The following is a 16,232-nucleotide window of genomic DNA, read 5'->3' as shown; positions in this document are numbered from 1 at the left end:
AGGAAAGCTAGAAGAAAGAGAAAAAGATAGTAAGGGGCTGGAAAAACATTCAGTGTGGTATTGGAAAAAATGGGAAAATGTAACCAACAGTTAAGAAAAACACATTTATTTATACAAACCTCTAACTGAATTCTCTCATAATGTGCTCGAACTTGGGACAAACTCTCCTGGGCTATTTTCAACTGCATCTCCATCTTCTTAAAATTTCTCATGTCTCGTTCTTTCTCCCTTTGCATGCGACTCAAAATATCGTGCAGTTTTTGCTTTGTTGTAGCACAGTTGCGGAAACCCATTTCTAAAATACCCCTAAGAACATGTACAGAAATATATCGGGGTTTTTTAAAAGGCAAGACAATACAGACCAGGACAGAACAGAAGACCATGGGAAAGGTTAGCTATACAGAAATACAATCAATTCATTTCTGTTGTTTTTAAATGATGAGATTTGTTTCATTATTTTATCGTATAGTATTTAATCTTGTGAGCATATCTTGATATCAGAGCATGGGAAATAAATAATAGAGAGAGATGGAGAGGGGTGGGGAAAGGGACAGCCAGAAACACAAGGTAAAAATCACTGCCAGACAACCATCAAATATGGTAATGACAATGAAAGATTATCCATAATTTTGAATCCTATTTTTGGACAAAAGCGGGATATAGATCCAAAAAATAAATAAGTAATTTCAAGAACAGTATTTTCTACTTTACAAAAGTAGTTGCATGTTGCTGCAAAAACAAAAATAATCCTATGATACCAAGACCACATCATATGGTACAAATGTCTGCGGCCATTGTCATGGTTTTCCAGTCATGTCACATGGTTTTATTGGCTGTGTTGAGAACTCACCAGAGATTCTTCAGTGATAAGATCAGTCATGGCAAATACTGTATATACTCATGTATAAGTCTAGAAATTTTAGTAAAAAAAATTGACCCCAAAAATGTGAGTCAATTTATCCACGGGTCAATGTAAGTACCATACTCTAAATCTTACCAAAAAAGGAAAAAAAGTAACCAGCCTCTGGTGAAAGGCAAGAGCTTAATCTGTCCTGGAAGCACTGATCCCCTTTATTCTCTCATCCATCCAACACACAAACAGCGATGTCTGCTTGACTTTTGTAAGTTCTTTGGCACTGTTTCCCTTTGCTTCATTTTTACATCCTTTGTTACATGCCCCTAAATTTTACCCTCAACTTATCCACGGGTCATATCAAAAGCCATAATTTTGGCCCCAAAATCTGTCCTCGACTTATACATGAAGTCGAATTATAGTTGAGTATATACGGGTAAATTACTTGAAAGGCAAGTTGCTCATCACTGTCCATTTTTCCCTGTACTGATTAGTAACTGCACCACTACATCAAGTGCACTGTAGAGTACATTCCCAGTTCTCTGGACATTAGACAATGCCCCAACCAGCCTGGTCTCTGCTAGTATAAGAAAAAAAGTGTTTCCTGAAGGAAGTCTGAAAATAACAGGGGCCGAACCCAATGTATAGATCAATAGATTCATCTCATCCATATTTATTATCTTCTGACTCACTGGGCTACTTTGTTCATCTGAAAAACCAATGTCTTGAGAAGCTTTGGAAGAACCCCAAGCTTCTCTGGAACCATATGAAAACAAATAGTTATCTATAGCAACAAGCTGGACAATAAACTGTCTTGGTTTCTTTCGTGTTTTCCAACATAATTAAAAGTACTGGCTACGATACTTTTTAAAGTCCTGTTCAGAATTGGAAGATTTCTCCATATGAACACACCCTCATCTTAATGAGCATTAACAGCAGCCACAGAGCCCCATTTGGCTCTTTCAATCTATGTTTGTAAAAAGGAGAGGGCTTTTGCACAATCTCACTTCAAATCTGGACCTCTCTGCCTCAGGGGACCTACATTGCCACCTCCTAGTTGCTGAACCATTGCAGTGCCAGGATATTTCTGTTTAGGGAGGTTGTTGGGACTTTAAAAGGCTCCACTATATTGCCTGGACTTTTTATAATTCATAGTTTAAGATTGTGGTAGAGGAAATCACTCCTAAAGACGTCTATGACATTTTTGTAATGCTATTTTCAATTGTTCTTATTAGGTGTTTTGTTTTATTGTATGGTTCTCATATTTGTTTTTGAATGTATTAGAAAAGGCAAGCCAGAGATATTTACATGCATAAATAAGAATAATCTCTCCTCCATAACTGAATATTGTAGGGTGGCTATTTTTCCACATCACTTCTAGACTCCATGGGTTATTGCAATAAGCTCTGTGTGGGTTGACTCTGAAAAGCATCATGGCGCTTCCACCGGCTCAGAGTACAGAATATCAGAATGAAAGGTTTAGAGCAGCATTTAATTTTATTCACTCATGCACATTTTTATATCTAGTTTCCAATTATGATTGGTTTTTATATTGCTAATATTTTATGCTGGTTTGAGCTTTCTCATAGAATAGAAGTATGTAAATATTTTAGTAATATAAATAAATGTCGTATAAATGGAAAACTTACCTTTCCGCTATGGCAATCCCTTCATTCTCTTTGTTCAATTCATGCATTTTTGTAAGAGCGAAGTATTCCCGCTCTTTGCTCTCCAGCAAAGCCTTTTTCCCATCCACCTCTTTCATCACGTTTTCCTTTTCTTCGATTACCTCATCATTTTTAGCCTCTAATTTTTTAATGACCTCATTGATTTCTTCCACTTCTTCCTGCAGTGTCACTTTCTTTTTCTCTGCCTCTCTGTGGACAATGGCAGATTGTGAGAAGAGTAAAAATGGATTTGTTTGCTTCCTGAGTGTGATTATTACCTTCTGTACATAAATTAAACATAGATAATGAGGAAATTGAAATAGTTAAAGATTTCCCATACCTTGGATCAAATCCTGATCAGATTGGAGACTGTAGTCAAGAATTCAGAAGACTAGGAATGGGAAGGGAAACTATGAAAGAACTAGACAGGATCTTAAAGTGTAAAGATATACAACTGACAACTAAAAGCAAAATCATCTAACCCATGGTTGTTACCCAAATAAAGGTGGGGGACTTGGAGGAGCCTTGTATGGCGAGTGTTTGCCTGTCTTCTTTCTCCATCCATCCTTCTCCTTGGGAGAAAGCTGAGCTGCAGAAGAGTCTTGCAAGTCAATGTTCGCCAATTTCTCCTCAGGAGAAATTGGGGGCGGTGGAGGAGCCTTGCAGGGCATGCATTTGCCTGTCCTCCTATTCCTCTCTCGGGCCTTCTGCTCAGGAGAAAGCTGGGCAGCAGAGGACCCTTAAAATTGTTCCACATTCTCATGGGCCACCTCAAATCCTTTGGCAGGCCACATTTTGTGCAGGCCTGATATAGGTAATAACTGAGGAAAACTCCAGGTTTGGGCGAATTAAAAATTTCAAATTATTTAGAAAAATGCAGAGTGCTATCACACACAATAGCAATCCACATAGACTCAGCATTCAGAGCTAACAGAAACGGAAATATGGAAACTGGACAGCTGAGTTTGAGGGATATTTTTTAAAGGAGGGCAATATTTGCCTGTCCAAAGGGCAGACCACAGAAAGCTGGAGTAACTCAGACTGAGGTCTGAGGGTGACACAGAACATATACAGAGCATAGCCTGGGAAAACTGTATACATATTGGGTGCGCAGAGGCTAGTATTTTTTTTTAACTTGAAAACCAGCTTCTGGGGATGGGCTATCTTGTTTGATGATCATTCCCAGGAATTAACAATGGGATTCAGGACTGGTTAGTGCTTTAACCTTTAACTTTAGGGTGACAAAAACAACAATTACTTTTGAAGGCAAAGTAGCCATCATTGAACAGTATGCACAGGTCACCAAGGCTATACATCTAGCCTTCAGGACAACCCCAGGGTGACTGGACAGGGAGGTTGGCAGGAAGCACAGCAGGGGGTAGGCAGAGAGAAATGGCTTACTATTTCAGAGCAATATCTCCTTTGTCCCTTGGTGCAAAAGGAAATACAGAGGACTTGAAAGAAGGATGGAGTATATCCATTCACCCTTGATTATATTATGAATGTTTAGCCTGGAAAAAAGAAGGTTAAGAGGTGATATGATAGCCCTATTTAAATATTTGAAGGGATGTCATATTAAGGAGGGAGCAAGCTTGTTTTCTGCAGCTCCAGAGAACAGGACCCGGAGCAATGGATGCAAGTTTCAGGAAAAGAGATTCCACCTCAACATTAGGAGGAACTTCCTGACAGTAAAGGCTGTTCAACAGTGGAACAAACTCCCTCGGAATGTAATGGAGTCTCCTTCCTTAGAGTTCTTTAAACAGAGGCTGGATGGCCATCTGTCAGGGATGCTTTGATTGAGATTCCCTGCATGACAGGGGGTTGGACTGGATGATCCTTGTGGTCTCTTCCAACTCTACAATTCTATGATTCTATGATATTATTACCTGGATCATCCACGTACCCACGGACTTTTGTTCTTTTTCTCCTGGGAACCTTGCCTAGTGTTCCTAAAGGTAATTACAACCTGTCAAGAACATGCTGGCTCCAGATATGAAATATGAAAATATGAGGACCTCATATACAGCACGGGGTATGCAGGGTGTGCTAACATGGCATTGCCCACTACCATGTACAGATGTGAGAACTGGACAGTGAAGAAAGCGGACATAACGAAGATCAACTCATTTGAGATGTGGTGCTGAGGATACCATGGATGGCCAAAAATGGGTCCTAGAACAGATCAAGCCTGAACTCTCCCTGGAAGGCAAGATGATGCAATTGAGGCTGTTGTACTTTGGCCACAGCATGAGAAAGCATAACTCATTAGAAAATACAAACATGCTGGGAAAGGTAGAGGGCAGTAGAAAGAGAGGAAGACTGCATGCCAGATGGATAGACTCAATCAGGGGGCCATAAGCCTGAACCTGCAGGTCCTGAGCAGAGTGGCAGAGAATAGGGAGTCTTGGAGATGTCTCTTTCACAGGATTGCCATGAGTCAATATTGACTCGAAGACAGTTAACAACAACAATAACCCTTATACAGTCAGTGAAAATTAATTTAAAAGTTAAACTCAAATCCTTGTTTCAAAACCATTACATCAAAGAAGCAACAATCAAAGAACCAGACTTCGTTTCCTATCTTAGAAGGCTTTCTTCAAGTACCATACAGTTCCATGTCACTACTCAGTAGTAACTTACATTTTTATTAATAAGTTTACAAATAAAGCAGAACTGCAAATAAATAAAGCAGAATATATTCCAGAAAAAAAGTTTTAGCAGTCCTAGGCCCAGAACAAATGGCCCAGAAGGAGCAACCAGAGGCTGTTCCAGCTGGAACTGGGCCAGGACTGCAGCAACTGCATGGCCCACTCTCAAAGTAGGCTGCCACCACAGGTCCCAAGCCAGGGATTTGATTTAATTCACGCCTTTTTTGCTCTGGTCTTTTGGACCAGAGGATGGCATCAGAGCAGCTTCTGGCCATTTGGGTGCATGCGTCGTTTGAACACCATGCTCTCAAAGTGTCCAGAAGCTGATTTGGCCCCTGTTCCAGGCCCCTGTTCCCTTGATTCTAAGATGTAAAACTTTTACATCTTGATTATAGAATCCCTTGATTCCAAGATGTAAAACTTTTATTCTTAACTCATAATTTGTACAACAGGAAAATACATAAGGTAGGATGGAGAGGTGGTAGAGAATATAAACATAGTCTAAATATTAAAAGGACATAGTTGTTTCCCCCCAAGATGTTTAGTATGAACAGTAAACACTTCTGGAGTCTTGATAATTTCATTAGAAATTTGAGAGATGGAATAAAGGTGTGTGTGTAGGGGAATCTACAGTTACTGACATGATTGAGAGTTTCAGCAATGACTGCAAAGAGGTTAAAATTTCAACTTGGTGAAATCAGTATTTTGAGAAAAAAGCTGTAAAAATAACGGCCTAAATCCACAGTGCAAATCAGTGTCTGCTAGCATGTATGACAGGACCGTTTCCCCCATCTCTTGAAGCCTTCTTTGCCACTCCAAACCTGATATGCAGGGTTTCCCATCCCTCCATCAGGTTTTGAGGATACATGGGGACAGCACAGGATAGGGGAAAGGGTGCTTCCCAGTTCTGCTGACTGCAGCAATTCCATCAACAGAATAATTCTGCTGTATCCTATACACTGTTGTACAGTAACTTGAGTGTTTTGCACATTCTACGTGGGTCAGAGTGGTTGAAATTGCTTTTTAATAATTCTTCATGTTTTATGAATGAGAAAATCAGGGGTGGAGCAAAGATCAGTCTCTGGCAGATGAGTAAGTGTGAAATAGTTGTTTTGTAGTGCAAAGACGGAGGGAAATAATTGATAATTAGAGCTAGATGAAGCTGGGTGCACAGCCTTGGGGACCTGTACATATTGTTCAATGATGGCTACTTTGCCTCCAATGGATCTGTCAGTCTGATGCTTCAAATAATGCTCAAATTGTATCTTTCTAAATAAAGCAGTCAAGTTGTATTGCTTCTGCAGCAGTCTGCTTAAATATGTAGTATATTGAACAGAACGTGGGATCAGATCTCTACAAATTACTTTCCTTTACTGAGAGAACACCCATTTAATCATGCAGTAATTCTTCCTCTTAAACAGTTTTCTCTGTTGCATTATTCCTAATAGCAGGATGATGTCGCTCTTTTGGCATGATTTTAAATGTGTACTGTGCTACATTACAGCACCACATAAATTTTAACACTGACCCACATGCTATAGATGTAGTGGAGGAGTTGACAACATATGTTTAGATGACTATACATGATGGGGCCATAAAGAATTTTTGTATGCCTCAAAAGCTCTGGCTGAAATCACCAGACTATTAGCCTTTATAGTAAGGGAAGGAAAAGTGCAGCCCTCCAGATGTTGTTGGACTGCAACTCCCATTGTTAGCATAGTTTACACCCCTTCTGCTGGATATGGGGTTTTATAATTGATATCTAGTGTTGGGTATATTTTGTGAGATCACAATGACCTGTAGAAACTAAGAATTTAAACATGTATGGAGTCATGCTGAACTGAGGACATGGGGGAGACTAAAAAAAGCTAAATGGGTTTGCTGATCACTCCATTACCCCCACAAAGGCTCTTTGCATTTCCTCTCACAATGGAGACAAAGGGAGCCCCATCACAATGCAGTCAGAGACTATACTTTCCATCCCACCTCATGCTGTACTCCTATTCACCTTTCCTGTCCAACCATCCAGAGATTGTCTCAAATTCAACCAAATTTTTTATCACCCCAGAGTTAAAGACATCAGCTTTCCAGACCACTTTTGTCAATTCCATGGGGAAACCATCAAACCATCTGCTACACCGTATGGTAAAATAGAGTACTCTTCGGGGGTATGAAATAGGATATAAGTATCTGCTGCAGCATTAACTGTATTTGTGCACAAAGGATCCCACTCACTCTCTCTCTCTGTGTAGCCTTCAGATGTTGTCTGAGCCACTCTTCATTTTCCTTGGACCCCTCTTCAGGACTGGTAATTATCGCCCTCTTTAATTCCCAATTCCTTTCTATCCAGCTTTCCACACCTTTCTTTCTGATAAGCTTGTATGGTTCTTAAGGTTGCAATGGTTTTGTATGGTTGCGTGCACCCTTGCATATTTCTAAATAAAACCCTTTGAAGGTAACCTCCTCTTGCAGGCTTCCTTCTGAGCTGTAATTTCCCCCATGATTCCAAGGAGACATTGACAGTGCTAGTGGGGATTACACCACACCACCGCCACCTTTTAGGATAACATGATCATACATCAAGATTGTTATTCTGACAAGAGTTGGCTGAAATTACAGGCAACAATAGCCACAGAACCACATACTCCCTAGTCTTGCCTTATGCCTTAAAATAAATGCTTGACATTTTAATGGCATCAAATGTCAAATATCTAACAAGAGGAAGCAAAAAAAAAAAAAAAGAAGCTAATCATGTTTCTGGAGAAATATAAGAATTTTAAAGGGTTTTATTTAGCTTTTAAATAATATTTTGAAGCTGTCCATCATTTGGCAGAACAGATGAACATGTAATAACAGCACTGGAGAAAGCCCACCAGCACCACTTCACAAAACTAGAAAATGTCTTTCCAAATGCTTTGGAAGCAGTAATCCAGCACCCAATTATAAGTACCTAAGTGAATCACTCACATAATATTTTACATCATTAATGTGAAGGAATAGAAGATGTTTACCTCCTTTGTTTCCACAGAAAAACAGACTTCTGTGCTAAGCATAGGCTCTGATCTCTTGGTTTCCCTAGTAGTAATAGACCAATTCTAAGGCCTACTATAATAGACATACCAGGAAAGCCATCTCTTCAGCAACCATAGTGTCATATGTCAAGTTATTATGCCAATCATGTAGGGATAGCACACTAACAGACAAACCAACACAAAAATGTAGAACACAAGTCTGACTAGCTTAAATTCTGCTGCTGCATTCAAGCAGAAGGAAGCTGGCTTTAAGAATGTTGTTGTTCTTATTAACTGAGTCTGTAATGATAGGAATTGTCATCATATGCATCCATAAACATACTGCGTTCTCCGGTGTATTTTCTCCATATCCTTTCCAAGTTGAATAGGAATGGCTTGATGACGGACTAGCTCATCCTAAGAATAAAAATATAATTGTTGTTATACATGGATTTCAGTTTTATGAAATGTCACAGATCTATCAATGAAGTTGTGTCACTATGTAATGAATGAAGAACAGGAAGAATATGCATTAAGAATATACACCATACACTAATGTTACTCCTTTAGTGCATCTGAATAAATAGAGTCTACTCCAGAAAAACTATCCTAACACAAATGGATCATTCTTAAAGGTACTACATAATTTTATGTTCCCTACTTACAGATTAAAAACCTGGCCATTAAGCTATGGAAAACTATCTTTTAAATAAGGAAAATTGTATTTTAAACAAGCATACATGGAGACAAAATTATACAGAATTATGTATTCAGTCTTGTTTTACTTTTGTTTCCTCTTGCTTCCGAAGAATTTCCTCAAGTTCTTTCTGATCCTTTGTGAGATGTTTTTGCCTCACTATCAGATCTTCTTTGAGTGCTCTAATTTCTTGCCTCCTATGTGTGGTTTCTTTACGAAGATCTTCACAGCTTTCTTTCAGAAGCTTAATTTTCTTCTCATACTCCTTTAAAAAAATTTCATTTATTGTACAGATGAAAATATGAACTGTATCTGATTACATGATCATCTGGCAAGTATGATAAACATTATTAATTTTTTTTCTCATACTCCTTTAAAAATAATTTCCATTTATTGTTCAGATAAAAAGATGGACTGCATCTGATTACATGATCATCTGGTAAGTATGATAAAGATTATTTCATAAACATACATGCTATTTGCACTTCAGCACTTCTGGTTGGTTGACTCCTTAATACAATATCTATTCTCACAGTATGTATATTTGTTTCAAGCAGTCACTTGCCAGGAACATTAATAAAAGGAGAAGAACAAAATGAATGGTATTAGCACGTCTCCACTGATGAGTTTCTAATTTGATAAAACATAACACAATGCAAGCTGTAGTCCTCCAAACTTTTCTAGACTCCAGCTTCTATCAGTCCCAGACATCATCACCAATAATCAGGGCCTTACCCGATATATCTGGTTGCCTGAGAGAGAGTAAAAGACAATGCCTCCTTCCATTACATATTCAGAACTGATCAGACTAGCAGTTAAACCGACAATGACCACAAGACAGCTTCCTCCACTAACAGTATCAGGTTGCTTATGAAACACAGGTCAGGATGTGTGATATATAAAACTTGGGATTCCAACCCAACACCTCAGTTTTGCTCCCCTCATACCTACTGCCTGAGGCAGCTTACTCACTTACTCACTGAGGCAAGCCCTATTGGAAATCAGGGATGAACAAACCTGGTGTTTAAAAGCATATGAAATTCTGCAGGTTATTCATGCCCAATGTAGGATAAGAGGGATATAGAAAGGGACTCCAGAGGGTCAGAACAATTGTGATGCCATTTTAAGAAGGCAGTTAACCTGCTACTATAGCTATCGCATTTTATTTTGTCACCAGAAGTCTGGAACTCTAGACAAATTGTATATTCAGCTAGATGTCTTAGTCAGAAAAACATGAAGTTTTGTAGTTTATTTTGACTATTGAGAAATTCACCTTTTACCACTGGAAAAAAATTAGATGAAAACAAAGGAAAGTGATGCAACCTATCATAGGGCTGCTTCCCATGATTCTTTTCCATCACGAAGATTTAAAGTGGAATCCTAGACTTTTCAATTCAGTCAGAAATATGCCCTGTTGATTTTAATGGGGTTCTCTGAGATATAAGTATGTATAGGAATTGCAGACATAGGGCTGAAATAGATGGCCAGAAGCTGCCCCTTCATAAGCCGGATTGGGGCTATAGAAACCGACACCCTGGCCCTAATGCAGCCTTGAAGCCGCCTGAAAAAGAAGCAGCAAAAAGACAGATTTTCTGCCCGCACCATGACTGGAAGCTAGCTTCATGACACTCCAGTGGTGTGTAGTATGTAAACGCCATGCTGCTGGACTGTCATGAAGCTTTCCCTGTGTAAACAGCTGGGGGCTTTCTGCTGCCTGCCTGCCTGCCTGTTTGGAGCATGTGGCATCTAAATGCCACATCCCCAAGCCGCCAGGAAGCCAGTGCAAAGGGAGGGTCTGTTTCACCCCTTAATTTGTAATCTGCAAAGTGCAGTCATGTGCAAATCATGATTTCAACATGATACAAGAATGTTTCTTCTTGTTTCTTGTACCACCCAAGTGTCTCCAAGTTAGGTGTCTATGGTCATATAAACATCTTACTTACAGAAGCTTTGGGGATTCTTTGGTACTCCTTTTCAATGAGCTGCTTGTCTTCAAGTAAACTAAAGGAAGACAGTTAGGGTAATAGTCAATTTGTCTCACAATGTCAGTAAGGTACTAATCATCATGTACTTGGAGGCAAACAAATTTTTGATACTTTAATAAGCACCTTTAAAAAAATGAAAGGCAGAAATTAAATACCCATGCCCATAATGATCTGCAACCCACATTCTATCACATGTTATAAGCACAAAACAAAAGGAAGGATATGAAAGAAAGGCCAGGACTATGTAGACTGAAAGAGACATCATTCTCAATAAACGAGGTCATTAAAGTTTCGCTTTCTTCCTTACGATATCCCAGAGTTCAATCCTTTCTTTTCTTCTATAAACTGAAAAGGGAAACACTATGTACTAAAGGGAAATGAACAGAACTATGTATTCCAGTTCTCAGCAATGGTGACAAAGATGCACTATGGCCCGAAACAAACAGGCATGAAACAGTGGCTTCTGGCCACTTTGGGGGTGTGGCGTGCAAATGACGCATGCCACCAGAGTGGCCGGAAGCCATGTATAGAGTGCATGGAGCCGGGCAAAGCTGCCCCAAAAAGGAGCAGTAAAAAGCTATTCCTGTCAGAGTCCCATTCGGGACTGTGGTAGCAGCCCACTTTCAGAGCAGGCCATCTGGTTGCTGTGGTCCCATGCTGATCGAGGACCGATCGAGGCTGGAGCAGCCAGAGGCCTCTCCAAGCTGCCAGTCTGCTTCACCCCCTTATCTTCTTGGGACGTCACAGTCCTCAAATATTCCATGATTCAAAAAGAGCATTTTGCCATTACAGTTATGAGTTACTAGCTGGAATGCAAATTTTGAGCTGCCTTACCATCCTAACATTTTTCAGTTTTAGAATGGCCCTCTGTCATTTCAATAAATGTTTCTTGTGTGCTTATGTAGTTACACAGGTAACTAAGGGGGTCAAGTCATAAAAACAGCTTCACTATTATTATACTATGAACATAAGAAATGGACACTGGTAACATCACCAAGACTGACAATTTGTCTCTCAATGAGGGTCACTATTAATAAAATTCAGCATTCTGAATTTTAATTTAAAAATTAAAAAGCAATGTTGTCACTAACCAATTTCCAATACCTGTATTTATAATCAGAATATACTGTGAATGAACACATCTGTAAGTAATCATATGGCATATTCAGCAAAATAGCCTTAGAATAGGGGTAGGAACTGGAGGCTCCGAGGCCAAATCCTGTACGGGTGGTGACATCTGTTTGTTCAGTTGTCAAGTACAACGGCAGTGTTGTGGAAGATTAACATCTATGGCAATGAAACTAAGCAAGACTATGGCAATGAAACTAAGCAGTTGGTGAAGGTGGAGATTGGCATTTTGCCATCTGCCAACCCATCCCTATTTCCTTGTTAAAGTGTTACTCTACCTGAAAACAGCCACTAGGGATGCATCTTCACTGTAGAAATAATGAAGTTTGACACCACTTTAAGTGTTGTATCTCCAGCCTATGGGATCCTAGGATTTGTAGTTTTATAAGGTTTTTTTGCTTTTTCTGCCATAGAACACTGATGCCTTAAAAAACTACAAATTCCAGGATTCTGCAGGATGGAGCCACTCTGAGAGCATTTTTAAAGAGGGAGTTATAAATATGTAAATACAACAACAATAACAACAACAACAACAACAACAACAACAACAGTTAAAGTGGTGTCAAACTGCATTATTTCTACAGTGCAGATGCACCCTAACTAGACTTAAGAGAAATATGTGGAGTCTGTATGCTCCCTCTCTGCTTTCCAGCTTTTGTTATTTTACTTTATTTATTTATTTATTTATTTTACTTATAAGATAATAAAACAATAGATCATGCAGCTCCTGGTTATGTTTTGTTGTGGTTTCCTCACTGGACAGCATGGTATGGTGTCTTAAGTATTTACTCTTCAGCTACATATTCTAAAACACAGCCATGTTAATCTGTATGCAAAGTGATCTTGTAGCACCGTTGAGACTAACTTCAAGTTAATCTTGTAATCTTGTAGCACCTTTGAGACTAACTCCGAGTTAATCTCAAAGGTGTTGTAAGATCACTTAAAACTTTCCAGTTCCCTCCAGGAAGGCAAAGATTCAGACTCCAGCCTGGGAAGATGTTTCCTGTAGCGTAGAATTTAATATTAACTCAAATATTATTTACCTGTTCACTTTGTACTGAATTTCATATTCTCTCTCTTGAATGGCCTTATATTCATTAAAGTATCTCAGGTACTGCTGTCTCAGTCTAGACACCTCTGAGGTGGATCCATCTGGAAACTGCTCAGCTTTTTCTAATTCCTGTTCCTGCTGTTCTATTTGAACAGTGAAACCTTTAGCATCCTGTAATAGTTTAATTTCTGATTCCTGCAAACTGGAATTTAAAAAATCATGTCAGAAACCACTTACAGATATATAGTAATATGCATGATGCATGAATGCATGCATGCACACATGTGCAGAGGACCCAAAACAGTAAAATACTTAATTACAAATCATAATTACAATTTAATATATTTATAACACCATATATATTATAAGTGACATAAGCAAAGATGATAGATTCCTTCCTTGATTAGCTCAAAACAAGAGTGGGCAATTGCAGAGGGCACAAATAATCGTTCATCTTATTCTCTCCCTGAATGGAGGGCACTCCAACAAAGAAGCCACCAGAAATGAAACCAGAAAGTACTTCCTGGTTTGTGCACTTCTGGACTATTTGTTTTGGGAGGGTTTGTGGGAATGCTCCACTTGTGTTGTCTACTCCAGTTGCAGCTCTGGACCAATTTTGATTTATCCCACCACCCTTTGGAGGGTAAGGGAACAGGGGGCTGGGGAGAGGCCACAAAATTCTCCAAGGCCATGTGTGCCCTATGGGCCACAGTTTGTCCACCCCGGCATAGAATTAAAATTAAGCATATGGAATGATAGGAAATAGAAAAGAAAACAAAACTTTTAGTTATACAGTTGCCCCTCCATTTTCACTGTGGATCCGTTCTGGACCACCACCACCCCCCACGAAAACGGAAACTTGCTGATATTCAAGCCCCATTGGCTTGAATGGCAGTGCGCCCCCTCATTTTATCCCCTGCCGTTTGCTGCCAGTGAATGTGGATATGAAGTCAGCGAAATTTCAAGGCACATGGATTTCAAGTCTGCGAAAATGGAGGAGCCACTGTATATTTTAGAAGAATATTTACCTCTTTTCTCTCCCAAGAACACACAAAAAAAGAAAGCTCAAATGTTCAAATAATGTTTGTTTTGTAGTCTGCCTGGTACATATAATTTGTGAGACAAACAACATTTTTATACTGAGAATGTTCAAACTTTAATACATTTAAATATGGCTGCAGGAGCACTTTGTTTGCCTATCTTGCTGCCTTTTAGTATGGTGGGATATTTAGTCTTGGTGCCAGTAATAAGACAAAAATTAGTGTTCTGGCGAAAACGTTTTTTACATTCCGGAAAAGTTAAGTAAATATACTGATTGCATTTCCATGTGAATTTCATAATCACTCAGAACTGTTTAATAGTACATTAAATGCAATTATCCTTTCCCAGAAGCATAAAATATCACAATAAAGAAATCTGAACCGTTTCAGAAATAGGGATATATAAATATTATCTTCCTAAGTTTGTCTAATAAATAACGCATAAATACTTTATATTCCATTCTCATTAACAACCATTAATCTATATCAATTTATTTTCCCCCCACGTTGTTCTCCCATATTTTAATTGGAACATATAGTTTAAAGATATATTTTGCTGACAACTGTGAATTTAGTACAAACATTTAATCTCCATCTTTTAAGCAGCCTCATGAAACAAGTATTTGTTTTACATATAAAGGGCCAAAACCTACCTTATTAGGGTCTCATGTAGGAAGATATACTTTGCTTTCAATTCAGCCACTCTGGTTCCTGGTATACCCCCAGCATAAAACAGCTACAAAATGACAAGAAAGACAATTGTGAACATATTTATGCTTTGTACTTGGCAATACCCTGATCAACTACGTGGCTAAGGTGACATATTTTACAATTGTCAACATAAAGATTCCAGAGATACGGGAATACCAAGAAAAATCCCCAATATTTCCAAAGTTGAGCAAATGTTGCCTTTTATCATAAACAACGTTTCTGAATATCATGAACTCATTCATTCTTGATAAATAGCAAGTAATATTTTAACCAGAGAATCAAATTTTAACATTAAGAAATCCAAAATTAAAAGTTGTATACCATTTCCACTGTGATTATAAAGACTACCAAGAGAGCCTGTTCCCTTAGTTTTGAGGCTTTTATTAAGTATCATATGCTCTTTTTAGAACTGTGATACAAATCACCAAGAATGTACCCCACATCCCATAAAACAATCTGCCTTATCATTGTGTACTTATGCTGGTAAAGAAAAAGAAGCAATGCTAGGCTATAATCTTGAACATATGTACATAGGAGGAGGATCATCTCTAGTGGACACAGGTAGATGTGGTTATAAACAACTGCAGTAACTATTGGTAAAGAAAACAGTATTTGACATTTCAGTAAATAGGAAGAATTGTAAATGAAAGTTAGAATATAGGCAGTATTCTGGAATTTATCCTTGAGTTTTGAGGGTTTTGTATTTTGATTTTAAAATCTCAGAATTTAATATATCTTAGCATATGTTTTTACATGTGCGGTTCAGAAAACATATATATCTTTTAAAATACATGACGGTTTTTTGTAGGTGTTCCACTGAATCTGCTTGCTGTAAGGATCTGTCAAATGTAGTAATATATTTAGAAAGGTTGCTGCTCATTAGAGTAAAAATACACATAACATATGTATAGCTACTTCCCAGCTTCTTTCAGGAAATCTTTGAGATGCATCTGCACATGGGGCAATCCAGCCTATAGTTATGGCACAAGGGGAAGAGACTGAGAGAACACCTGAATCTCCCCTGATTATTCTCCAGTGCAAATCATTATACTTCCCTTAGCTGCAAATAGGAAAGCATACAGTTATAGGTATGTATATGTTTCTCTGTCTAGAGCTAATAGCAGAGAAGATAATTTTAACTAGGAAATTGGTACAGTGAAATATAATTATTCCTTTGCATCCCTGCCAAAGCCTTAATTAGCTCCTTACCTCCACAGTTGCTTTTAGCAACAGAAAAGAGATATTAGGAGACACAGTCCTAGACTGGTATGCATGACACTATAACATATAGAAACCTATAGGTACAATTCAGTCCCATATATAATATTGTACTATAAAGGTTAAAAGGCAGAAAACAACAGAGAGAGAACAATGTATTTAATTTAATAGAAAGGGGGAAAGTAATGATTTAAAAGTGCCTAGGCAAAAAGATACTTCTCCA

At 38.5% G+C, this 16,232-nt stretch overlaps 2 protein-coding genes across 5 annotated transcripts in view; one reads left to right on the top strand and one right to left on the bottom strand.

Annotated features, from left to right (window-relative positions):
- Positions 1-16,232, top strand: part of ARMC10 (armadillo repeat containing 10) — a 310,309-nt gene that overhangs the window by 102,051 nt on the left and 192,026 nt on the right. The window lies entirely within an intron of this gene.
- CCDC146 (coiled-coil domain containing 146) overlaps positions 1-16,232 on the bottom strand; it is a 76,530-nt gene that overhangs the window by 24,421 nt on the left and 35,877 nt on the right. For all 3 annotated transcript variants that reach the window (XM_042468664.1, XM_042468665.1, XM_042468666.1), the window contains 7 exons: positions 14,734-14,816; positions 13,033-13,242; positions 10,820-10,877; positions 8,965-9,141; positions 8,523-8,596; positions 2,503-2,730; positions 120-306 (listed from right to left, as the gene is read on the bottom strand). In XM_042468664.1, coding sequence (XP_042324598.1) covers positions 120-306; positions 2,503-2,730; positions 8,523-8,596; positions 8,965-9,141; positions 10,820-10,877; positions 13,033-13,242; positions 14,734-14,816 — 1,017 coding nt within the window. The remainder of the gene's footprint in view (positions 1-119; positions 307-2,502; positions 2,731-8,522; positions 8,597-8,964; positions 9,142-10,819; positions 10,878-13,032; positions 13,243-14,733; positions 14,817-16,232) is intronic.

This window comes from Sceloporus undulatus, chromosome 5, assembly GCF_019175285.1.
Source record: "Sceloporus undulatus isolate JIND9_A2432 ecotype Alabama chromosome 5, SceUnd_v1.1, whole genome shotgun sequence".
NCBI lineage: Eukaryota > Metazoa > Chordata > Lepidosauria > Squamata > Phrynosomatidae > Sceloporus > Sceloporus undulatus.
Note: the sequence above shows the minus strand (reverse complement) of the source record. Positions and strands in the feature narration are given on the sequence as shown.